Source organism: Crinia signifera, chromosome 9 (assembly GCF_055691185.1).
Source record: "Crinia signifera chromosome 9, ASM5569118v1, whole genome shotgun sequence".
NCBI classification, from domain to species: Eukaryota; Metazoa; Chordata; class Amphibia; order Anura; family Myobatrachidae; genus Crinia; species Crinia signifera.
The window spans coordinates 73,634,637-73,659,995 of NC_139225.1; the positions used below are offsets into that span (position 1 = coordinate 73,634,637).

The 25,359-nt window shown below is 44.3% G+C and overlaps 1 protein-coding gene across 3 annotated transcripts in view; it reads left to right on the top strand.

Moving 5' to 3' along the window:
• Nucleotides 1-25,359, top strand: part of ATRX (ATRX chromatin remodeler) — a 171,534-nt gene that overhangs the window by 16,603 nt on the left and 129,572 nt on the right. For all 3 annotated transcript variants that reach the window (XM_083159237.1, XM_083159236.1, XM_083159238.1), the window contains 2 exons: nt 3,559-3,671; nt 3,762-3,814. In XM_083159237.1, the coding sequence (XP_083015363.1) occupies nt 3,559-3,671; nt 3,762-3,814 (166 nt within the window). The remainder of the gene's footprint in view (nt 1-3,558; nt 3,672-3,761; nt 3,815-25,359) is intronic.

The following is a 25,359-nucleotide window of genomic DNA, read 5'->3' on the forward strand; positions in this document are numbered from 1 at the left end:
TAGGCATCTCCTAACAGTGATTTTGTCCTTTATGTTTTTCTAATATGCAGCCTTTATCCACATGGCTCGGATTGGCTGCCCCATACTTGTCCTGTGGTGGACTTATCTATCCTAGTTGTGGTATCCACTCGTTCCACCCGGTCAGTGGGCACTACATGGCAAGCTCAATGTGCCACCTTTTACAGCGCAGTCTTGTGAAGTGTCTCCGTGGTCCTCGGTGTACATGTTTCTACTTCTCTTTTCATTACTTTGCTTCCACGGTTTTGGCTTTTTGGGTGAGGTGTTCTCAGAGCATCTCAGTTGCACCCCTTTCATCACAGGATAGCTGTGGAACATTCCAGTAATAGAGATTTTCTCCTATGGGAGGATGAAGAATAGGCGGTCTATGTTCTTTGTTAAATCACTTTCTTCAAAGCCATAGCACAGGTCCTGGTGCTCCTTACTTGAGACTGCATTCAGTTTCCAGTTCTGCCTGCCTTGGGCTTGCTGGCCTGAATGGCCTGGCAGGATACAGGGGAGTAGGAGCCCGTCTTCTACACCCCCCCCCCCCCCCCCCCCATACTCTTATGTAATCCCTCTGCCCCTATGTATTAGGAGAGAAGGATTTAACCAGGAAAGAACCTAAATCACCTTATTACACCTATGGAAAAAATGTCTGCACCTACTAATGGGTACTGCCTAATTGAATCACCCTCACTGAATGCGGTTATATGAACTTACTAAAATTTTAGTAGTATTATAAATTGCTTTAAATAGCAGGAACATGTGTTGCATGTTTTACTTAATATGGTTGATGTAATATAAACTTACCATAGAATGTCTATGCTCGGCACACTAGTTTATTCTCCCTCTATGGGTGTCGTGGACACCCATAGAGGGAGAAAATGTCGGGATTTCGGCGTCAGGATTTTGACCACTGGGATTGTAACTGCATCCCCCTACACTAATTGACATGATCGACGAGAAAGAACAATCAATTGATTATTGCACCTCATTTTCCTGTAATTTTCGATGTGAGATCCAGCAGTGATAGTTTCCCCATTAATTGTTAACATACAAAGTATAGACATGAGCAAAAATCAACATTGATAATACGAGCATGTCTATTCTTGTATGTCGACATTTTGGCCATTTAAGAGAGTGTAACCTGCAGCCAAGGTATAGGCTGTTGTACATGCTTTGGGGTAAATTCAATGCCAAAGGGGAAGCTATGATGGTGAGCAGTACCGATAGCCCGCGGTCAGTATTCAGTTGACCCTTCACTTGTGGTTTCCACCTCGCTGGCTCTTTTCAGCAAGGTGGAAACGGGGAGTGCAGCCATCAAAACGACAAGGCTTCTCACTGTTGTGGAGAACCTCGCAATTCTGGGGAATCGGACGGTGAGGATTTCCCCAGAACATAGAATGCAGCCAGCGAGGGGGTTTTACAGCGAGGATGGCATGTTTTCGTAGATCAGTGCCGAAAACTAACCATAGTCGCCAAATAAACCCCATTGCCGCCGGCATTGATTAACGCCCTGCCATTTATTCAGCACAACTATAAAGGGCAATAGTGGCTGTGGCAATTTATGTGTAGTTAGTCTGCACAGTTTTCTAGTTTAGGGTGGCACAATTCTTTCTTTTTTTTTTTTTGCCATACACTTGGAGATTTATTGTGCATTCTGGCTGGTTGGAACAAACGTCGTAATTTATGGAAGCAAATTGGAATTGACCATTTGCTTTGAAATGCAGGAAAACTGACAAACTGTCATTCAAATATTACCATTTTTTTTGTTCCAACCAGCCAGATTGCGCAATAAATCTCCAAGTGTATGGCCAGAGACCTGTGACTGTATGGCTGACATGGTAGTATCACTGTGTATGCTCTTCCCTCATAAAACAAACTGTGGTCAAAACAACATATTTGTGGTAGGGCATACTGTTGTGTATATTCACAGCAGCTGCAGTGCCAGGGCATACCTTGCTATGCATGAAAATTAAGCAAATCAGACAATTTGACTAATAGGACAGGGTCTGTGTCTGCGCATATGCTCTCGCATTAAGACAGTATGTTGGACACTTGTCCACTAATAGTGGTTGATTTAGCACTCAAGGGCAGATATATGAAAATGACAGGAGCTGAGGGGGGGGGGGGGGGATAGATTTATTAAGCTTGGTGAAGTGATAAAGTATCTGGTTTTTATCACCGGCCAATCAGTTCATAACTGAAGTTACAGACTTGGTTTGAAAAATGACAGTTAGGAGCTGATTGGCCGGTGATAAAAACCAATCAGCTCCTAACTGTGAAGTTACAGGCTTTGTTTGAAAAATGACAGGTAGGAGCTGATTGGCCGCTGATAAAAAACCAGACACTCTTTCACTTCACTGAGCTTAATAAATCTACCCCTGACTGGATGGATATTATTATTCTTTATATACCTTTTTGTTTGTTTTTAAGGCTTAATATCTTATACATCTGGCCCACTGTACCTAATCCATTTTAATTTTGAAGTGCAGAACGTTAGACATGATGTATCCCTACACTAGCTGTATGGAGTGTGTTTTTTCCACAACACATTGGGGGAGGGGGGAGCGAGGCAGCATGTATGTATGATGTGATTTGGTCATCAATGCTTTTATTCCATACATTTATACCAGGCAAGTGGTTAAGAATGATCAGGGTTATTAATTATTTTTATCTATGTTGACATAATGACCCTGTTGAGATAATGACTGTCAAACGTATGACAGTATTGATATTTCTCTACCGTCCTATGGGTTCAATACTATGGGGAATAGAGTTGTAATTTCTGTGTTGTGACAAACTGGAACCTTGCAGTTCTAGCTGTGCTCAGTGAGTGCTGCATTCAGTGTGTTTGCATTAATTCCTAATTGTGAACACTAGCATTCATTTTTATTACACAGGTTTTAAACCAGATTGCAATTGCATACATTTTATTTCTTTATGGAACTAGAAAATATTTTTATATTCAAAATACAGTACAACATAGGTTTATTTGCTTTCTGCTTTGTTTTTGTTTTTTATTAGAATAGTTTCTTTTTTTTTAAAGAAAGTGTTCATGTCTGTTGATATAAAGTGATGCTGAATCCTTTTTTTTTTTTTTTTTTATAATAGTTTTACTTTCAGCTATCCACCCAGTGGCTTTGTCAGGAAGTACACTTTGCTGCCATTTTGCTTAGAGAATGATTCAGCTAGAAATTCTTCACAAAATGGCGTCTGTATATAGTACTAGTTATTCTGTGAACCTACATTTGTACCATTTCATGGGAAACTATTTTCTAACATCTAACTAGGTTATTCCAGTAATTTCTCAAAATTGTTAAATACATAATCAATTTTCCTATTTCCTTTAAAAGGGAAATGTTGCTGAAACCTCCTCTGATTTGCAGGCATGGTATAACATATATATACATTGGTATAATCCATTGAAAGATAAATAATATGCAGTGATAACATAATTTCTGATTGAGAGAAGCTTAACGTAGTTTTGTTTTCTGTATTGATGTTATTTAGCTAATTAGCCTATTAGGTTAATGCAGCATGTTTATTCCCCCCCAGTGAAAGCAAGTTGAATACATTGGTGCAGAAACTTCACGAATATTTAGCGCACTCTTCAGAAGAGTCTGAAGATACAACTTCTCCTACAAGAGATTCTGGGGTCAAGAGTGCAGGTGAGCTGGGAGAGTGTGGCTTTTAGGCTGTAGGAGTGGGCTAAAAAATAAACATTCATCTAACTCCTCTTACCTGTTCTTTTTTTCTAGCCAAGTCCAAATCTGTTAATAGACCGCATCCAATGGAGAACAACATGGAAGAGGTACTATCTGATCGCTAATTTACTTTCTCAAAATCAAGTCACTGAATATGTAAATGTGTATGTATAATGCAATATCAGTCATCAAGTCTACTGCCGCAGGGTTTTTCCCACGTATGTATATATGTGTGTATATATATATGTGTATGTGTATATGTATGTATATATATATATATATATATATATATATATATATATATATATATATATATATATATATATATATATATATATATATATATATATATATATATATATATATATATATATTTTTTTTTTTTTTTTTTTTCCTGAATGTTACCACCATGGCATTTAAACTATGGGTGCTATCCATGCATAATTTTTGTAGCAATAAATTACACACACATTTGAATATGCCCCTATTATTGAGTAAGAAATGTAAGCCATTTACCACTTGTGTTTAATGGGTGTTCTGCCATTTATAGTGTTCACTTTAGGATTTTTTAGGACAGGTTGATGACCACCAGGCAGGGCACTATTTTCAATCAGTAGGGCACATTTTTATATTAGACATTTTACATTAGAACCAAAAAAACCCCATAAAACATTGCACACTGCACTACGCCCATTAAACGTTGTCATACTCTGCTATACCCATTACATATTCTGTTGTAATGACAATTACACATTATGGCAAACACCATAATGCCCATTTCACATGATAGCATACACTGTAATACCCATAACATATGATGGCACACACCGAAAGTCCAGCTCATTGGGGGGCAATGCATGGGCACGCAGTGCCACACACAAAAAGGGCAGGGTGCATTTTGAGGTTTTAAAAATGGGCAGGGTGGGGCACCCTGCAAAACAAGCTTAGATGGAACAATACATTTATACCATGCTCTCAGCAACCTGTTTCTTAATTGCACGGGTTGTTGAGTAGATTTCCCTACATATTTCTATGCATTGAGTGTCTTGTGTGCATGTGCAGTGTTCCTGTGGGTATGTCTCCTGCAGATTTCAATCACTGGGAATATCCCCCAGGGCTGTGGAACACCTGTTCATCTGCTCCATCTAATCATTTGGTTGACTACCTTTCAAGGGAGTCAGTGTGCCCTACCAGTAAAGTGATGTGCACACCCACACTTAGTGGACCACTGGCGCAGGATATCCATGCATATACCCTGTACTCCCTTATCGGCAGCTGAGACTAATTCCAATACACAACACTTTTTGTGCATTAGGATTATCCCTGGCAGATGTGGATACTGCAAGGTCCAGTGCCCTTGTCTAAATCTGTGTACACACGCTACGATTTTTCCCTGTTTTCGATTCGATTTTGCATATAGAAGCAAAATTGAATCGAAATCGAATGGTTTTTAGGACACTTTTGACTAGCATTCGATGTGTGCTCCCGTTTTCTCTTTATTGAAAAGAAAAATGTGTACACTGCACCTTGAATGTAAATCTAATTGGAAATCGAATGCAAAAAGTGCAGATCTAATGTGAAAATGAATGGAAAATCAAAGACAAAATCGAAAGGTGGTGGAGAGGGGAAAGCGAAAGCAAATGAATGCGTCTGTAGGCACCTTTAGAGCAACAGAAATAACTGATTTTCTGGCTTCCACACAGCTTAATGATCTCCTGGAGGCAGTGTGGGCTCAAGTTACTAAAGGGTTTTCAGTTATCAAAGCATATAGCTTCCTTTTATCCATTACCAGCTAATGAACAGGCCAAGTGGTAGTCCCCCTACGGTTGATGCACATGTCTCTTGCCTAGTTATTTCATCCATCCTCCATAACCTGTTTTCTTCTTCGCTTGCTGCTCATTCTGCAAGTCTATGGGGGTAAGGGGCAGTGTCTTATCAGCAGACGTTCCAGGGCCGGCAGTCACATTGGGAGCTTCAGTTGCCGATTTAATGTCCAGGATCTGAGGGCAGTATACAGGGCTCTATGCCTGGCTCGGCTCCTTTGTTCCCTCTGCTCTTGGTCTTCCAATTTCTTTAATCCCATGGGCTCTATGTAAATTCAATCTGCAGGGTGGGCATGATCTACCTTGCTGTGCCCGGATTGGCTGTGGCATCTATGGTACGTCTATCTTTGGAGTTTCTCCATTGAAACTCTACTGCTTCTCCCTATCAGTATCTTCTATCTCAAGATCCATGCCTGCATCTGGATCTGCTGCATCTCTTTGATGGGGTTGCTATTGAGACAGTTCTGAGGGAGACTGGATTTTCCAAGAAATTAACTTTCCGTTATATATTCTACTGGCAGACCTATGTGTGTGCCTCTTGACCATATGTTAAGACTTTTTTTCTTTCCAAGGGGGTTTTCACGTTCAACCCGTGTTTGTTCCTCCAGTGGCTCCATGGAACCTTTCATTGGTTCTTCGGACACTGTAGGCTGCTCCCATTGAGCCTTTGGCCACTTTTTAAATTTGTGTTGACTGGATAATGGTCTTTTTACTTGCTGTTCTATTTCTATCCCTTTCTCATCTTCCATGATCATAGGGCTGTTCTCCAGACGTGTTTGAGCCATCTACCTAAGATTGTCTCCTGGTTCCACATTAATCAGGAGGTTGTGGTACCTAGCTTACCATGTTCTTACCATGTTTTATTTTAAGCTAGTTAAAAGCCTGTGATATAACAGCTTAGTCCCTATCTGCTCCTACCTCCATCCAATCTGTTTTCACTCCTCCCTCTCTCTACATCCAGCAAGTTTGAAATAGATCATTTTGCTTTCCCTTTTTTTGTTGAGGAGTAATTTGGTCTGTCCAGCGGCCTCTAGTGGTCACTGAAGGTACTTCGCCTCACCGCATGGTGCTCTGGAATGTGACCTTTTGAATCCATATACAAATATTCTATGATTATTGTATGTATATGGCATTTTAGTTGTGTAATAATTCAGTAAAGATAGCAGCCTAGATATATTGTAGCCAACACTCCTTTTGTGATGAATATTCACACATCTTATATTACAGTATATAAATAGGATCAACAGTGCTGAGATCTGTCTATAAAGGTATATGCTGCCATATAGAAAAGTACTGAAATTTTTTTTGCAGTCTTCACAATGGAGAATATTTGTGGTGCATATAGATGTTCATGTCCAACCACCACAGTTGACTCCTTTTTTAATTTTTCGTATTTGTGTGTCCAATATGATATATTTGCTTGGCCTTAATCTGACAATATGTGTTTACATTCTGGAGGAATAAGGACACTTATGTACAATAATTGACACCCTCTATCAAATCTAGATATACGAAAATACCTGCTGCTATATAAACATGTACTGAAAGTATGTCTGCATCCGCATATGGAGAAGACACTTAGAATGTTAATGGACTTTGTATCGGTAGTATTACTTAGACACAATCATTTTGTATGCTATCTCTAAAACTCGGTACACACTAGATCTGCAAATCAATTTATCCACAGATAGATCAAGCGGTGTGTTCTCCATACATGGTGCACGATCCTGCAGGACTGACCTCACAATTGAGCTGTCAATCACCGGCAGCTCCCGGTGCAGATTTATGCTGATCGATCATACACACAGCACGGTTCACTGATGTAACTTTAGATGTATCAGGCATCGGCTGGGTTGCACAGCCGACATGATATATCTGTGAACCACGTCGTACACACTGGCCAATGCTGCATTGATATGGTGGCCATTCAATCGAACGGCAGATATATTGGCCATGTGTTATACAGATAAGATCTGAACACAGACTTACCGCTACTTGTATACCTGATATTCTTGTATAGCAAGTATATTGGTGTCTGATATAATCAGAATAAAATCAAGAGGATACATATACACCTATAAAGCTGGTCATGTTGGATTAAAACAATATTTTCTTACACGACAACCAAGACTCCTGCGTGCCACGCTTTCCATCGATATATGCAGCTAAGCCTTTATTAATGGAAGCCGGGGGTATGGAGACCTGCGCTAATAAAATAACGGATTGTGTGTTCCCCTAAATCTACTGGTAACAGTAAGTGTAAGTGCTTGGCTGTACAAATCTGTATACGTCAGGTAAATGAGATGAGAGGGTAATTGTAATACAAAGAAATTTATTGAGAATAAAATATAAGGGGCAGTGAAAGCACAGGGGCTCAGAAGGGGTAGGAGAAGGGGTTCACTGTTAGAGCACTCTGTGGTGGTGCTGAGAAAGTTCCACAATTCCCAGGGGCGTCACAAACTGCACTTGGGTGACAGCAGGAGCAGCTCACCCAATGTTACTGGCTTGTAGATGGTAGCAGATGCCGGGGAGTAAGGGACACAGAGTACGGGGCGCGGGATACACTACACCTGGGTGGCAGCAGAGGCTGGGCACCGTGTGCAGGATGCGCTTTAGGAAGTCTCGATAACAGTGGTGGTGGGAGAGATGGAAAACAGTCTGATATGCAGGTGGGATGAGTCGGTCACAGGCCGGTGGTGCGGGGGGCTGGCGTCCCGTCCCGTCCGCAGTACACCTCTAACCTGTGGTTGGTGATGGTTCCGGTCCTCGTTCCCTCCGTGCGTACCCGCAGTCCCGCCGCAGATCAGGTCGGCGCCGTGTCCGCACGTCCTGCCGGGCTCCACGGAATTCGCACAGGACTAGACTTCCGGGATGTGGATGACGCGGTATCCCTGCACCCAAGTCTAAAGTCCTGGCGTCTGCCGTGCGCTCTACTCCCGACGGGAGGAGACTGGGGTGGGTGTCTGGTGGGTAAATGTCCTCCAACGCGTGTCGACCTTGCGGCCTTCTTCAGGGAGATGCTGTGTACTAGATGTGGTGGCCGGGGGTATTTTTATTGTAATCCTGGGGGCGGGTCTCTGATGTAGAGGCGGCCATATTGGTTATGGGCAAACATGCCCTCAAGTCTGTATCGAAACCTGTCAGTTTCTGTATAATTCCATTGGGTATAATTGGTATCTGTCGTACCTGGGTTCGTCTACTATTATCTTGTAATAGCTCTGCTATGTTGGGCTCAGGACAGTGTTCTAGCTTGTCTTTCTGAATGGGAATCTGAAAGCAAGATTCTACACTGTAGGAGTCGCCATAATGGTCGTGGGCACTATGCCCTTCTATGTGGAGCTGCGGTTTTACTACGTGGTACTGATTGACCTGACCTCGTTGTCTACATTAAGGCCTCTTGGTGTAAGGGTTTTGAGATTAAAAATCCATTTTAGCTCTTCTTTATTTATCATTTTTAGGTAATCTCCTCCTCTCCAGTTCTTGGTTACTAGTTTTATCCCAATTACTGTGAGGTTTTTGGGGTTACAGTCATGTGTCTCTTTGAAATGTCTGGAGATGCTGTGTGTGTCTGAACCTTTTGCAATGTTCCGCATATGCTCGCCCACCCTGACCCTGAGTTTCCTGATGGTTCTTCCTATGTATTGCAACCCACAGGGGCAACTTGCCAGGTATACGACCCCTGTGTGGTTGCAAGTTATGTGTTCATTGATCTTGTACTCTATACCTGTCACTTTTGAGGAGAATCTGTCTGTCTTTTTGGTTGTTATTGTGTGACTGGTGCAGTATTTGCAAGATCCGCAGTGGAAGAACCCTTTGCTTTCTTGAACTGGTTCTGTCTGTCTACTGTGGTTATGGGTCAGCTGTTGTTTAAGGTCGGTTGATTTTTTGTAGATGATTGTGGGTTTAGGTGGTAAGATGTCATTTAGGGTTTCATCCTCCAGCAGTAAATGCCAGTGTTTTTGTAGGATTTTTTGGAATAGTCTATTGTCGTCGTTGTATTTTGTTATGAAGGCTAATTTAAAGTCTTTATGCTCGTCTGTGTTTTTTGTCTTGGGTATCAGTAGGGTTTCCCTGTCTATTTTTTCTACTTTAGTGTAGGCTTCTTGTACTCTGTTTTCATTGTAACCTTTGTTTGTGAATTGTGTACTGAGGTCTTTTGCTTGGGTTTGGAAATCTGTCAGATTAGTGCAATTGCGGCGTAGTCTTTGGAACTGACTGGTGGGGATGCTAGTGAGCCAATTGGGGTGATGTCCGCTTGTTGATAGGATGTAACTGTTAACGTCTACAGGTTTTTGGTATGTTTTGGTGTTGATTTTGCCGTCTTGTATGAATATGGTGATGTCGAGGAAGTTAACTGTTTCTTGGCTGCATTGTGTGGTAAATTTTAGATTATTGTTGTTATTGTTCAGGTTACTGTTAAATGTGTCAAGTTCTTCTTTGGTGCCGCTCCAAATGAAAATGATATCATCTATGTAGCGTCGCCAGAGCACCAGATTCGACCCGAGTTCGCCACCCCTCCATATGTTCTCATCCTCCCACTTACTCATGAAGAGATTGGCAAAACTCGGGGCGAATCTGGTGCCCATGGCGGTGCCTGTTGTCTGTTTGTAGTAATTGTCATTAAACCAGAAGAAATTGTGTTCTAGTATGTACCTGATGCATTCTGTTATGAAAAGTGTTTGCTCTGGTGGTATGTCAATGTCCTGTTCTAGGTAGTGTCTTACTGCTTCTATACCTTGGTCGTGTCCTATTACTGAATAGAGGGAAGTGATGTCACTAGTACATAACCAGAAGTTGTCTTGCCATTCTGTCGTTTGTAATGTCCTTAGAATATCAGTAGTGTCTTTTATGTATGATTGTTGGGTTTTTACGTATGTTTGTAGGAATCTGTCTAAATACTGAGAAAGGTTTGAGGTGAGTGAACCAATCCCAGATATTATTGGGCGTCCTGGTGGGTGTTGTGTGTCTTTGTGGATTTTTGGCAGGTGATAGAAGACTGGGATGACTGGGTTGGGGTTGTCTATGAAAGAGTGTTCTTTGTCAGTGAGTATGCCTAAGTCTTTTCCTTTTTGTAGTAAGTGTTTTAATTCTTCTTGATAGGTGTTTGTTGGATTGGATGGTAAAATTTGATATGTGTCTGTGTCATTGAGTATCCTGTTGCTTTCTGTGATGTAATCGTCTGTGTTCAATATTACAATCCCCCCCCCCTTGTCAGCTGGTTTAATTGTAATGGTATCGTCCTCTTTCAATTCTTTTAGTGTTGTCAATTCTGTTTTGGTCAAATTGAGGGTCTTTTTGTGTTTTTTCAAATCAAGGTTTTCTAGGTCCCGTGTGACTACTGTTTCAAATGTATCAATGAGATGCCCTCTCATGTACTGGGGATAGAAGTTGGATTTGGGTCGTAGGTCGGAATGTTTATATATGTCCTGTGTTTTGGGTTTGGGCTGGTATGGTAGTGGTTTGTGGTAGTATTTGGCTAGCGTCAGTTTTCTGGTGAATTTGTGTAAGTCTAAATATGAGTGGAATTTGTCTAGTCTGGCTGTGGGGGCGAATTTCAGTCCTTTGTTAAGGACACTGATGTGCCTGTCTTCAAGTGTGAGTCTACTGAGGTTGAAAATACCAGTTTTGTCTGCTTTGTCTGTGTTGGGTTTGTGTTGGTTTTGTGTGCCTTGTATTTTCTTGGTGAGTCTCCCTCCTCTACACCCTCTTCTAGTGTTATAAGTTTTCTTTTGTTTGTTTTCTGTTCCCCCTGTGTGTTCGGTATTGGTAATGGTGCTTTGTCTTCGTGGGTCTTTCTGCAGGGTTCGGCCCCTGCATTTTGTTCTAAAAAAGGTGGGTCCACACATGTTGTGTCAAGTGATTGTGTTTCTTGTACCTTTGACCTCACTGTTACAAAGCTAAGCTGTGTGCCTGCTTCCAGTGAGTGTCTGGCTGTCTGCTCGTATTTCTGTGGGGTTTCCTCAATACTGTATGTGGAGAAGGATGTGTCACTGTGCCTTAATGTAGACAACGAGGTCAGGTCAATCAGTACCACGTAGTAAAACCGCAGCTCCACATAGAAGGGCATAGTGCCCACGACCATTATGGCGACTCCTACAGTGTAGAATCTTGCTTTCAGATTCCCATTCAGAAAGACAAGCTAGAACACTGTCCTGAGCCCAACATAGCAGAGCTATTACAAGATAATAGTAGACGAACCCAGGTACGACAGATACCAATTATACCCAATGGAATTATACAGAAACTGACAGGTTTCGATACAGACTTGAGGGCATGTTTGCCCATAACCAATATGGCCGCCTCTACATCAGAGACCCGCCCCCAGGATTACAATAAAAATACCCCCGGCCACCACATCTAGTACACAGCATCTCCCTGAAGAAGGCCGCAAGGTCGACACGCGTTGGAGGACATTTACCCACCAGACACCCACCCCAGTCTCCTCCCGTCGGGAGTAGAGCGCACGGCAGACGCCAGGACTTTAGACTTGGGTGCAGGGATACCGCGTCATCCGCGTCATCCACATCCCGGAAGTCTAGTCCTGTGCGAATTCCGTGGAGCCCGGCAGGACGTGCGGACACGGCGCCGACCTGATCTGCGGCGGGACTGCGGGTACGCACGGAGGGAACGAGGACCGGAACCATCACCAACCACAGGTTAGAGGTGTACTGCGGACGGGACGGGACGCCAGCCCCCCGCACCACCGGCCTGTGACCGACTCATCCCACCTGCATATCAGACTGTTTTCCATCTCTCCCACCACCACTGTTATCGAGACTTCCTAAAGCGCATCCTGCACACGGTGCCCAGCCTCTGCTGCCACCCAGGTGTAGTGTATCCCGCGCCCCGTACTCTGTGTCCCTTACTCCCCGGCATCTGCTACCATCTACAAGCCAGTAACATTGGGTGAGCTGCTCCTGCTGTCACCCAAGTGCAGTTTGTGACGCCCCTGGGAATTGTGGAACTTTCTCAGCACCACCACAGAGTGCTCTAACAGTGAACCCCTTCTCCTACCCCTTCTGAGCCCCTGTGCTTTCACTGCCCCTTATATTTTATTCTCAATAAATTTCTTTGTATTACAATTACCCTCTCATCTCATTTACCTGACGTATACAGATTTGTACAGCCAAGCACTTACACTTACTGTTACCAGTAGATTTAGGGGAACACACAATCCGTTATTTTATTAGCGCAGGTCTCCATACCCCCTGCTTCCATTATTACCTATTGGAGGGCGGCCCCCCTCCCCTGGAGACCAGCAGCTGCAACAAGATCGCACTGGTGAGCGCAGTGTCTATACGCATATCTCTAAGCCTTTATTACCTTTTAATGGACATGTGAGTGCCGGGACTTGTAAAGCTACTGGTATCCTGCTATAAAATATTCTCATATTATTCTGTACGGTAATACTGTGCCCTGCACATATTTATTTATTTATTTATTTATTAGCAGTTTCTTATATAGCGCATACATATTCCGCAGCGCTTTACAGAGGATATTTGAACATTCACATAAGTCCCTGCCCCAGTGGAGTTTACAATCTATATTCCCTACCACATGTACATGCGCACACACAGACATTCTAGAGTTAATTTGTTGGGAGCCAATTATCCTAACAGTATATTTTTGAATTGTGGGAGGAAACCGGAGTACCTAGAGGAAACCCACGCAAACACGCAGAGAATATACAAACTCTGCACTTAGGGCCATGGTGGGATTCGGACCCATGACCTCAGCGCTGTGTTGTAGTAATGCTAACCATTGCACCATCCGTACTGCCCATATATGTAAATATGTGTGAAACTTATCAATTTCTTACGATTTTGATCCAAGCTCTATACCAAGATTAAGTTGTTTGAAATAGAGAATCTCCTAATAACATATAAAATGTGGAACCTGCACAATTTTGTTTGCAATTTTTAGTTCATAGAGATAAACATTGTAGTTTAAAGTAATTTCTTTATATATTTTATGGTGTCAACTTTACGCAACAAATATATAACAAAAATATGGTCACTGCTGGAGATCCAAGTGGCTTGGTTGGGTTTTAAAAATTATTTCTTTTTTAAAACTCTTTATTTTTACAGTGGCAAACAATACAGGGAGATGAATCAGATAACTGAACAGTGCTTTTACAGACAGTCTAGTGTAAATGAATAGCATGATGTAATGCACATAAATGAAATACTGTTGTGAATACCATTTATCTTTTTTTGTTTTTATATTGAGTTAGAGAACAAACAGTAATACAGTAGCATTGGGGTAATTAAGAAGAAGAAAGGTCAGAGGGGTGAAAGGGAAAAAGATAAAAAGTAAGAAAGGGGGGATTGAGTCACAGAACCTTGCACATAAAAGGGTATCCTTATCTAAAGTACCATATTTAACTACGCTACAAGCAAGAACCAGTGAACACATCTAACCAGGGAGTTAACTCTGAAAATATACGTACCAGGGAGTCCAAATTTACATGAATTTCCCTACCGAGTCATGTAACAGTGCAGTGATATACTCCATGGATGCTGCAAACCAGACTTTGTTGATTACGGTCTGAATGGAAGGGGTGGCAGGTTGTTTCCTGTTTTTTGCAATCAACAATCTGGCGGAGTTGATTATATGGCCACACAGCTTGCTTTTGGGGTTTCAGGTCCCTGCAACTGGTGTGCAGGGAGAGCCGTCAAGGGACTTTTGGGGGTCGAGAAATCAAATACATTTCCCAAAAGAGAAAAAATATCGTCCCTGTAGGAGCTAATCTGTGGGCAATCCCACCACATATGTATGAATGTACCCTGTGATACACAATTCTGCCAGCACTGACTAGATCTAGAGGGGAAAATACGATGTACTACTGTGGGGGGACCATATACCATCTAGAGTAGACCTTTTAAAGGCATTTTCCTTGAAATTCAAGTTAATTGAAGATTTTGCAACTAGTGTTTTTATTTCTGACCACTCCTCCTTCAGAGCGACCCCCTAATCCCTTTCCCAAGTAACATTGAAAGGTTCTTTAGCCAGGGCTGCCAGAAAAAATGATATGGTACTTGTTTCCTAGAACGGCCACAATCGTGAGTGATCGTGGCTCTTAATTAAGGGACACGATCCTCACGATGTGGCCGATTTTTTACAAATTTTTCACTTTGATTGACAGAAATCGGGTCAATCGGTCGGTCGCGACCAATTAAAATCGGCCGCGATGCGACCGACCGATTGACCCGATTTTTCCATAGACTTCAATGTTAAAAAATCTTTTAACATTGAAATCGGTCGGTCTTGTGCCATTATAATGGCACAAGATGAGATGGACTTGATTAAGTCCATCTCACATAGGGAAAAATGATAAAAAAGGTGAAATGGGCCAATATGACCCATTTCACATTTTTTATGTGCCCGCCATGACCCCACGATAGACGTGAACCCGAAGCGTGGCGAGCGCAGCGAGCCCGCGAGGGGCGGCGGTGCGCGTCCTCCGACCTTTTCATTTCCCTACTATCCACTAGGGCGTGGAGTGAGAATATAATAGTGTGGCGAGCGCAGCGAGCCACCGAGCCCGAAGCGTGGCGAGCGCAGCGAGCCCCGCGAGGGGACGCGTATACCTGTGAAGTTAGACGCGTCCCCTCGCGGGGCTCGCTGCGCTCGCCACGCTTCGGGCTCGGTGGCTCGCTGCGCTCGCCACACTATTATATTCTCACTCCACGCCCTAGTGGATAGTAGGGGAATGAAAAGGTCGGAGGACGCGCACCGCCGCCCCTCGCGGGCTCACTGCGCTCGCCACGCTTCGGGTTCACGTCTATCGTGGGGTCTAGCACACTTATTAACATTTGGGGGGGCAATTTAAACAAATCTGGTGAAAAAAAAAAAAAAATCGGGTGAAAAATCGGTCGATCGGATCGGTCGCATCGTATGCGACCAAATCGCATGCGATGCGATCGATCCGATTTTTTATCTTACGACCACAACGATCTAAATCGTTGTGGCCGTTCTAGGAAACAAGTACCAATGATATATATGTATAATATATTTTTTTTATAAAGCTTAGTTTATTTTTTTATAGTTAGGTTTTTAACTATGTGAGAATTGTTACAACTAATTAATAAAAGTTGCAGTTTAATTTGAATTCATTTAGAAACCACTTTTTTCTACATTTGCTTATGATTTCATAAGTGGGGCTGGTTGGCCTCTAAACAAACTTTGGCCAGGTGGCTTTGCTTGACTATTAGCCACACCTACACTGCAGCCGAATTTTTTTTATTCCTGGCTTTAGGTGCTGCTAATTGTACCCTTCTTTACTTTATGTTCATAGGGTCACAGGGCACCCACCATAACGCACCTGGGGTTCCTAAATCTGCATTGGTTTTTTGACCGTATTTCTGTGTTTGTATCTACATACGTGCTGGTCTACTGATATGTGCCTACACAGACTCAAAGATGGCCATTAGCCTATTTGGATGCCAGCATGCCTTAGGCTAACTGGAGCAGGAATGATCCAGAACCACTACATTGAGATACCAACTACGCAGCAGTCTTTGAAGGACCTATCTCCACTGTTGAGCCTGTGCAAACTACTTAGGAAACCCCTCCTCTGTCACAGACTGGAGTGAACAACCTGAAGGCTGCCTGATGAAATTGAAGATTGACTAATGTATCTTTCAGTTCTATAGCAGTGTTGGCAGTGGGGCCACTGCTGATTGAGGACAACACCTGAGGGGGAAATTGCTGTTCCCAGTTCTGCCCCATCCTGGCATCGCCAAACAGCCAATCGGAAGCGTCTAGGTATGACTCGGGAGTAAAATCCAGGGTTGCACCATTCACGCTTAACCTAAGTTGTCTGCCTGGGCTGATAGTCTCAGGAATAACCCTGGCCAACTGCAAGGGCACTGATCTGGGACTGTGATCCCGAGTTGATGCCTTTCAGATATAAGCAGTCACGGGTAGTTGGCTGAGCCAGGGGTTCTCCTAGCCACCCTAGAGGTATCAGAATTTTTTTCGTGGCACATCTAGTCCAAAAGTTTTTTTTTTTTTAGTCATTTAGAAAAATATTAAATGAAGTAGATTGTGTTTGTCATCAGGTTCAGTTATGTGGTGAAGGACAGGATCATGTCCATATATTTTATGATTTGAAGCCACCAGCACTGGTTTTGCCTATTACACTGTCCATAAATAATTTGAATTGGTCCTTGACAACCATCCCATGGTCCCCCTGCAAGTGCTCTGCTGCACCCTAGGGTCCCATGGCAGACCTTTTTTGAACAACTGGGAAAACCCCTGAATTGTCATTATGCCTGAAAGTGGCTTTAAGGCTACATTTTAGGATTACTTCAAAATTGCTTTCGCTTTCTAGGCCCTGGTTTTTTTTTCTTTGTCAAGTTGAACACCTTTCCGATAGAGCTTTCTATCTACTACTAAATCCATCTTACTTAGAAAGGCATCTACAAAAGGTCTGTTTTTAACATCTTTGGAAAGGTTTCCAAGTTCTTCAACTCCTGACTGCACAAGAAGGGGCTTTAGAGTTTCCAAGAGCCTTATGGATGAGTTTTGGTCAAAATCAGAGAACGCAGCCTTCAAGCTTGATGTATAAACTGTTTTGTAGTAGTTAGGCTCAAAAAGTTGCACCTGTACTTGTTAAACAGATGCTGGAGGGGATGTCTTCAAACCTCTGGTGTAGTTTGCCAACATCCTGCTAGAAAAGATAAATGTGTACATCTTCAATCCAGTTTCCATTTCTATGGCCCCCAAGTTCATTTTCCTTCCTCTTGGCATGCCTATAGCAATCACATCATTAAACAAGCCAAGTACAGTAGAAGAAAAATGTTAATTGTCTGATACATCCATTGCATAGAGTATATGACAAGAGTTAAGAACTCTTGCAATATGGAAACTATGTCCATTCTTTTAATCATCATTCACCTTCTGTATTTTCTCATTGTTTCATTTCTGTGCTGATAATCTCTCTTCTTTCAAACCCCCCCCCCCCCCTTATAGTTGTATAGTTCTGCCACACCATTCCCATTCCTTCATGTATTTATTCACCCTCCTTTTTCATCTAAAATTACATTGGCTGCATAAAACTGTATTTTGCTGACCGTGCGTTATTGTTGTAATTCTCCATACACACGGTGCGATTCTCACTAATGGGGCCTACAAAGGGAGTGATTTTGGCCTATTTTCGAAACGATCTGATTAGATTCCACTAGATTGTTTAGAAATTAAGCACAAATTGCTGTGTGTAGGGCTCATAGCGATGCGCGGTCCTGTGCGACGCTGGGCTAGATATTTGAAGCATGTTTGAAATACCTAAGCCACCTTACTGCTAACTCCATTCTAGACCCCCTCCAATCCGGGTTCCGCTCTTTACATTCCACTGAAACTGCCCTGACCACTGAGTCACTAATCTACTATCGGCTAAATCCAAAGGCCTCTTCTCGATCCTTATTCAGCTTGATCTGTCTGCTGCCTTTGACACTGTTGACCACCCTCTCCTGCTCAACACCCTCCACTCCTTTGGCATCACTGGCACGGTCTTCACCTCATACCTCTCCGATCGCTCCTTCTCCGTCTCCTCTCCCACTACCCCGCAGCCAGTCAGTGTTCCCCAAGGGTCAGTCCTTGGCCCTCTTCTCCCTCTTCTCCCTCTTCTCCCTCTACACCACCTCTCTGGGCACCCTCATCAGCTCCTACGGCTTCCATTACCACCTTTATGCTGATGACACCCTAATCTATCTCTCCTCCCCCGACCTATCCCCATCACTCCTGTCCAAAGTCTCCAAATGCCTCACGGCCATCTCAGCCTGGATGACCCAACGCTTCCTGAAACTAAACATGGCTAAAACTGAACTTCTAATCTTCCATCCCCGAACATCCACTCTTCTCCCACTATCTCCATCAGCATTGGTGAAACATATCACCTCCACCGACCAAACGTGCTGCCTCGGTGTCATCATTGACTCCTCCCTCTCTTTCACCACCCACATTCGTGCTCCCTGTCTTGCCGCTCCGCAACATCTCGCGTATCAGACCATTCCTCTCCACTGACTTGACCAAAATTCTCATTCACTCTTGTCATCTCCCGCCTTGACTACTGCAACATCCTTCTCTCCGGGCTACCTCTCGCCTGCCTTGCCCCTCTCCAATCCATTTTTAACGCCGCTGCTAGGCTCCTCTTCCTCTCCCACCACTCTACCTCCGTCTCCCCCCCCCCCCCCCCCCCCCTCTCTGTCTATCTCTTCACTGGCTCTCCATTCCTTCTCCACCGCTCCTTACCTCTCTTCACTGATCTCTATCCACACTCCCTCCCGTCCTCTTCGCTCCACTGCCGCCTGACCTCTCACCTAATCACCTCCTCCCATTACCGTGTCCAAGACTTCTCTCACGCTGCCCCCCTGCACTGTAACAACCTCCCGCCACCCATCAGGCTTTCTGATTCCCTTACCTCCTTCAAGCGCTCCCTCAAAACCCACTTCTTCCTCCTAGCCTATCGCTCCTCTTTCGCTCCTCCTATCCTACCTCTCCATCTGTTCCAATCCGTTCCTACTTATCCTATTGTTTTTCGTTTGTCCACCCACCTCCTTTTACTTTGTTAACTCTTAAGAGTAGGGCCCTCCTTCCTCACGTACACACCCTACCTCTTTACCTCACCAGCGCTCCTGCCCTGTTCTTTCCTTCCTCTACTTCATCTTCAGTCTCCTCCACAATTTCGACACCTACTTCAGAACTGATGCTGATTTTATTTCTACCAGCTATACCCCTATTTATGCTGTATTGTATCAACACACCCTGTACATTACCTTGTAATTTGTTTTTGTTTGCTATGTACGGCGCTGTGGACACTTTGTGGAGCCTTTATAAATAAACAAACTACTGCTGCTACTAAATACCTAGTTATCACTCGTGTTCTCTCTTTTACAAACACGGGCAGTGACAGATCCCTCAACACACATCACTGGTGCAGTGCTGAGCATTGCTAGATTGCGAAGCACAAATCTCTCATCGCCCCTTAACTTTTGATTTGATTTTCACTATCTAGTCAAAATCAAATCAAACTGTTTTCAGCTGCATTCGATCCCGATGTGTGCTCCCGTTTAGTATATAGAATAAAAAAACAGACTCTGTAGGCAAGGCTATATAGTACAGATCTGTACTATATTGTCAAAATCAAAGGTGGTTTACTAGCTGTGTGATTCAATCGAATCTGGATCTAAAAATAAGGCAATCGCACTGTATTACCACCCATAGCTCTCGATTTCGATTTTGACTATGTACTCGAAATTGAATCGAGATTAAATGGTTTTCAGCTGCATTCGATCATCTCTCCACCAAAGAGAGGGGAACCATGCTGGCGCCGGTGGTGAGAGAGGCGCTCCCATTTAGTCTATCTAATAGAAAAATAGACTGTGCAGGCAAGAAGATATAGTACTTAATTGGCTAAGTTAGAAAACAAATGCCACAAAAAATAAAACTAAACAACCTCCTTGTGTAGCTAACTTGAGATTGAATCGCTTAGCTCAGTGGTTCTCAACCTCGGTCCTCAAGGAACTCCAACAGTGCACGTGTTCCAGGTCTCAACACAGAATCACTGGTGAAATAATTTTCCCCACCTGTGATCTTTTAAAATGCCGGGTGACCTGGAAAACGTGCACTGTTGGGGGTCCTTGAGGACTGAGGTAGAGAAACACTGACTTAGCTAGAAATTATTTTTTCTCTTTCAATGGTCCTGGTGACACAGCTTCACTTTAAGATGTAGGAGGGTCCGCAGGACCCAGGCACCTTTCCTAAAGCTTTGAGAGATGTAGGCTCCTCCCATCTCATCCCAGAATCCCCAGTTAGTTTTAGGTGCCCACCGGAGTGGGTGCAATTCTGAAGAGGCTGCTGAGCAGCCGAAGATTTAGAGATAGATTAGGTGTTTTTTATTTTATTAATTTTACACTTAGTCAGGTAGGACAGAGTGTGAGGTTTCTATTCGAATCCTCACACTGCCAGGGCAGCAGGAGCTGACAGAAGCGCGTCCTGTGCACGGAGGAGACACTGTCTGGTCTCTCTGTGCAGCGCTATCAGCCTCTTTAGAGGCTGCCTGGGCCCCGGGGTGTCCCTGAACCGGCTCCACGCAGGTTGGGATCATGGGGGATGGGCGCTCCGTTATGGCGATGGCCATTTTACATGGGGTTTTGCAATGCTGAGCTCTTCCACCAAAAAGACAGCAGCTTGCTACAGGGCCTGCGGGCAATTCCAAGTGATCCCCATTTCAAGGGAAAGCACAAGGAATAGGAGAATCTGCAGTGGGAGCGGCTACAGGGGGTAGATTGGCACCAAAGATCCGCAGACCCAACTGTAGCAGGGACAGATGGTCTCTTCCCTCACTCTGCTTGGCGCCGTTTTGGGAGAAGCTGGCTGCGGAGCGGAAACTCTGTATCTGGCTGAGTGATTGATTCTCCTGGGCTGCGCTACCCCCCCTGCATTCTGGAGAAGGCATCCGGAACTCAGACAGATAAGTACTGCATATATTAGCTTTGGTACTTTCACCTGACATTTTGCACTTTGTGATTTATTATCATGACAGAAGAGCAGTCTGTGATCATGGGGGAGGGAGCCCTTAACCCTTTCAGCACGTGCAGAAATTGTGCACTTCAATTACCCTCTGAACAGAACAAGGGCATTTGTGCCCTGCTTGCGCAGCTATGAGGCCCATGGGTATTGAAACTCAGGGGACACAGCAGACGGAGCTTTTGTGGGCTTGTTGGATAAGCAGAGAGATGTATTTGTTACTTCACAGACACCTATATCATCTTCCCAACATTCTTCTGGTTCTTCTCCTTTAACCTTTCTCCCTGCCCCATCGGTTAAGCAGGCCTCAAGATTTTCGGGCTTTCGGACGTCCTTTTGTCCCTCCCCTAGAGGAGGTGCATCATTTAAAGGACCATCTTACAGAGGGAAATATCACCCGGGTAAAGGGTAAAATCCTCACCATGACTGCCCGGAGACTCCCCTATCTGTCCTCAGAGTGAGGGGGTTGCCTCCTGCAGTGTTAGGGCTCCTGAGCCTTGGCTGGAACGGGACCCTTGGGTCCTGGACATTGTTTCTCAAGGATACAAAATAAGCTTCATAGCTTACCACCAAAGCGTTTTTCTACCTACACCACTACCCTATTAGGGGCTGCCCAGTCTCTTTTAGAAAAAGGTGTGGTGGTCCCGGTACCGCCGGAGGGGGAGAGAAGGGTTTTTACTCCATTCTTTTCTTAGTACCAAAACCAGACAGATCTTTCAGACCCATACTGAATTTAAAGTCATTAAATCTCTGCCTATGGGTAGATTATTTCAAGATGGATTCCCTGAGGTCAGTTCTATTGAGCTTGAACCAAGGAGAATTTTTGGTGTCAATGGACATTCAGGACGTGCCCATTTGCAGTCTCCTACGTTTTGCAATTGGAGGCTTGCATTACCAGTTTCAAGCTTTGCCCTCCGTTCTGGCTACGGCTCCGAGGGTATTCACAAATATCATGTCTGTTATGGCTGCAGCGCTCAGACTAAAGGGAATAATAGTGATCCCCTATTTGGACGACTTGCTGTTCAAAGCAGAGTCGGCAGAAAAGGTACGACAGGACTTTGGCAGAGGCCACTCTGTTTTTGTAGAATCACGACTGGATCTAAATTTTCAAAAGTCTCAACTTGTACCATCACAAATGATTCAGTTCCTGGGAGTTCTAATGGACACTCATTTACATTGAGTTTTTTTTCCCCGGAGTCAAATGCCAGAGTCATTCCATTCTCGCCTTTTTCAATGGGACGTTCTAACTTGTTGGTCGGGGAACCCAAAGACCAGGAAATCAGAGTCTTTGAAACTGACATCGGCGACCAGGTCCTCATTGAAATGGTGGACAGACGTAGACACCCTTCAGGGGGATCGGTCTCTCCAGACATGGGATTGGCTGGTGGTGACCACAGATGCCGGAGCTGCTGTTCTGGAATTGAGACTTCAGGGTCTGTGAACCAGAGAGGAATCCTCTCTTCCAATCAATATATTAGAACTTCAAGCAGTTTGGAAAATGTTATCCCAAACGGAGAACAGGTTAAAGGGTCTGCCTATAAGAATCCAGTCAGACAATGCCACGACGGTAGCATACTTGAATCATCAAGAAGGCACTTGCAGCAGGATGGCGATGCAGGAAGTGTCACAGATTCTGAGTTGGGCAGAACAGAATGTTCCGGCCTTGTCAGCAGTGTTCATTCCGGGGGTTTGGAATGTGGTAGCAGACGTCTTGAGCAGAGAGGAGCTTCTGGAAGGAGAATGGGCGTTAAATCCACAGGTGTTTAAAGAGATTGTGGCTCGTTGGGGACCCCCCCAGGTGGATTTAATGGCGTGCAGGTTCAATCATCAAGTACCCAGATTCTTTTCCAGGACAAGGGATCCACTGGCGTTAGCAGGGGATGCTATGACAGTACCGTAGATAGGGAGTCTGGCTTACATCTTCACTCCCTTTCCGATGCTTGCCAGGGTTCTGAAGAGAATCAAATCCCAAGGGATTGCTGTCATATTGATAGCTCTGGATTGGCCAAGGAGATCTTAGTATTCCAGCATTCAGAGTCTGTCAGTAGAGTCGTGGCGTCTACCTCTACGACCAGACCTTCTAAGACCAGGTACATTCCTTCATCAGGATTTGCGCGACTAACTTTGATGGCTTGGCTATTGAAACCGCCATTTTGAAGAATAACGGTTTCTCTGAGGCGGTGATTAATACTATGATTAAGGCCAGGAAGCCTGTGTCTTCAGCAAATTATTACAGGGTCTGGAAGACCTATATTAGATGGTGTGAGCGGCAGAAGGCTCACACTGCCAGATTCAAGTTGGCTAAACTGCTTGAATTCCTACAAGACTGTTTTTCATCAGGACTGAGTCTTCAGTCTCTCAAGGTTCAAATTTCAGCCTTGTCAATTTTTCTTTCAAAAAAGAGTGGCTATGATTCCGAAGGTTCAAACCTTCCTTCAAGGGGTGACTGTTAAAGCCTAATTACCACCAACCTGTTGCACCATGGGATTTGTCCTTGGTGTTGGAGGTTCTTCAAAACAAAAAGAAAAAGAAAAATCTCCTTTTGAACCGTTAAGGTCGGCTGACCTAAAATTTGTAACTTGGGAATTAACGTTTTTGTTGGCCATTTCCTCTGCAAAGAGTTTCGGAATTGGGAGCATTGTCTTGTAAGCCGCCTTTCCTTATTTTTCATAATGATAGGGCTGTGCTGAGAACAGTTCCTACATTTTTTGCCTAAAGTGGTTTCTTCTTTTCATTTTAAATCAGGATATTGTTCTTCCTGTATTTCAAGAAAACAGACAAATTGAGGAACTTGGATGTTCGCGCCTTGCGCATTTATGTGGACAGAGTTCAGGATTTCCGTAAGACGGATTCTCTGCTGGTATTGTACTATGTACACAAGATTGGCTGGCCCGCTTCTAAATAGACCATTGCTAGGTGGCTGAGATCAGTAATTTCTTTTGCATATACTAAGGTTGGTAGGCCTGTACCTGCCAGGATAAACTCACATACCACCAGATCAGTTGCTACCTCTTGGGTGGTGCTCCATGGGACTTCGGCTGAGCAAGTATGCAAAGCTGCCACTTGGTCATCTGTTCACACTTTTCCCAAATTCTATAGGTTCCATGAGTTTGCTTCAGGGGGCGCATCATTCGGGCGAGCAGTGATGAGAACTGCAAACCTGAGCGTACCCTCCTAAAAGGACTGGCTCTGGAACGTCCCAAAGTGAAGCTGTCACCAGGACCATTGAAAGAGAAAAAGGGATTTTTGGAAGAACTTACCGTTCAAATCCCTTTCTCTGATATGGTCCTGGTGACACAGCGATCCCTCCTTTACGCTCAGTAAGTATTGCCGTTTCATGAGTTGTCATGTTAAAATGGTTAAAGTTAATGTTTGTGCATATAAGATATATATTAGGGTGTTTTCCCCTTTCTCTCTGCGTGTTGTTGCTATCTATCGCCCACCTGGGCTTCCCAAAACTCAATTTCTAGAAGATTTCTCTGCCTGGCTCCCCCACTTCTTATCCTCTGACATCTCCACTGTCATCCTGGGTGACTTCAATATTGCTATTGACAGTTCACCATCTTTGCATGCTTCTAAACTCCTCTCTCTAACCTCCTCTCTCGGCCTCTCCCAGTGGTCTGACTCCTCTACTCATGAGGAAGGCCACTGCCTTGACCTTGTTTTCACCAGGCTGTGCTCAGTCTCTGATTTTACTAACACTCCCTTCGGTACTTGTTTCCTAGAACGGCCACAACGATTTAGATCGTTGTGGTCGTAAGATAAAAAATCGGATCGATCGCATCGCATGCGATTTGGTCGCATACGATGCGACCGATCCGATCGACCGATTTTTCACCCGATTTTTTTTTTTTTTCACCTGATTATTTTCAATTGCCCCCACAAATGTTACTAAGTGGGCTAGACCCCACGATAGACGTCAACCCGAAGCGTGGCGAGCGCAGCGAGCCCGCGAGGGGCGGCGGTGCGCGTCCTCCGACCTTTTCATTCCCCTACTATCCACTAGGGCGTGGAGTGAGAATAGAATAGTGTGGCGAGCCACCGAGCCCGAAGCGTGGCGAGCGCAGCGAGCCCCGCGAGGGGACGCGTCTAACTTCACAGGTATACGCGTCCCCTCGCGGGGCTCGCTGCGCTCGCCACGCTTCGGGCTCGGTGGCTCGCTGCGCTCGCCACACTATTCTATTCTCACTCCACGCCCTAGTGGATAGTAGGGGAATGAAAAGGTCGGAGGACGCGCACCGCCGCCCCTCGCGGGCTCGCTGCGCTCGCCACGCTTCGGGTTGACGTCTATCGTGGGG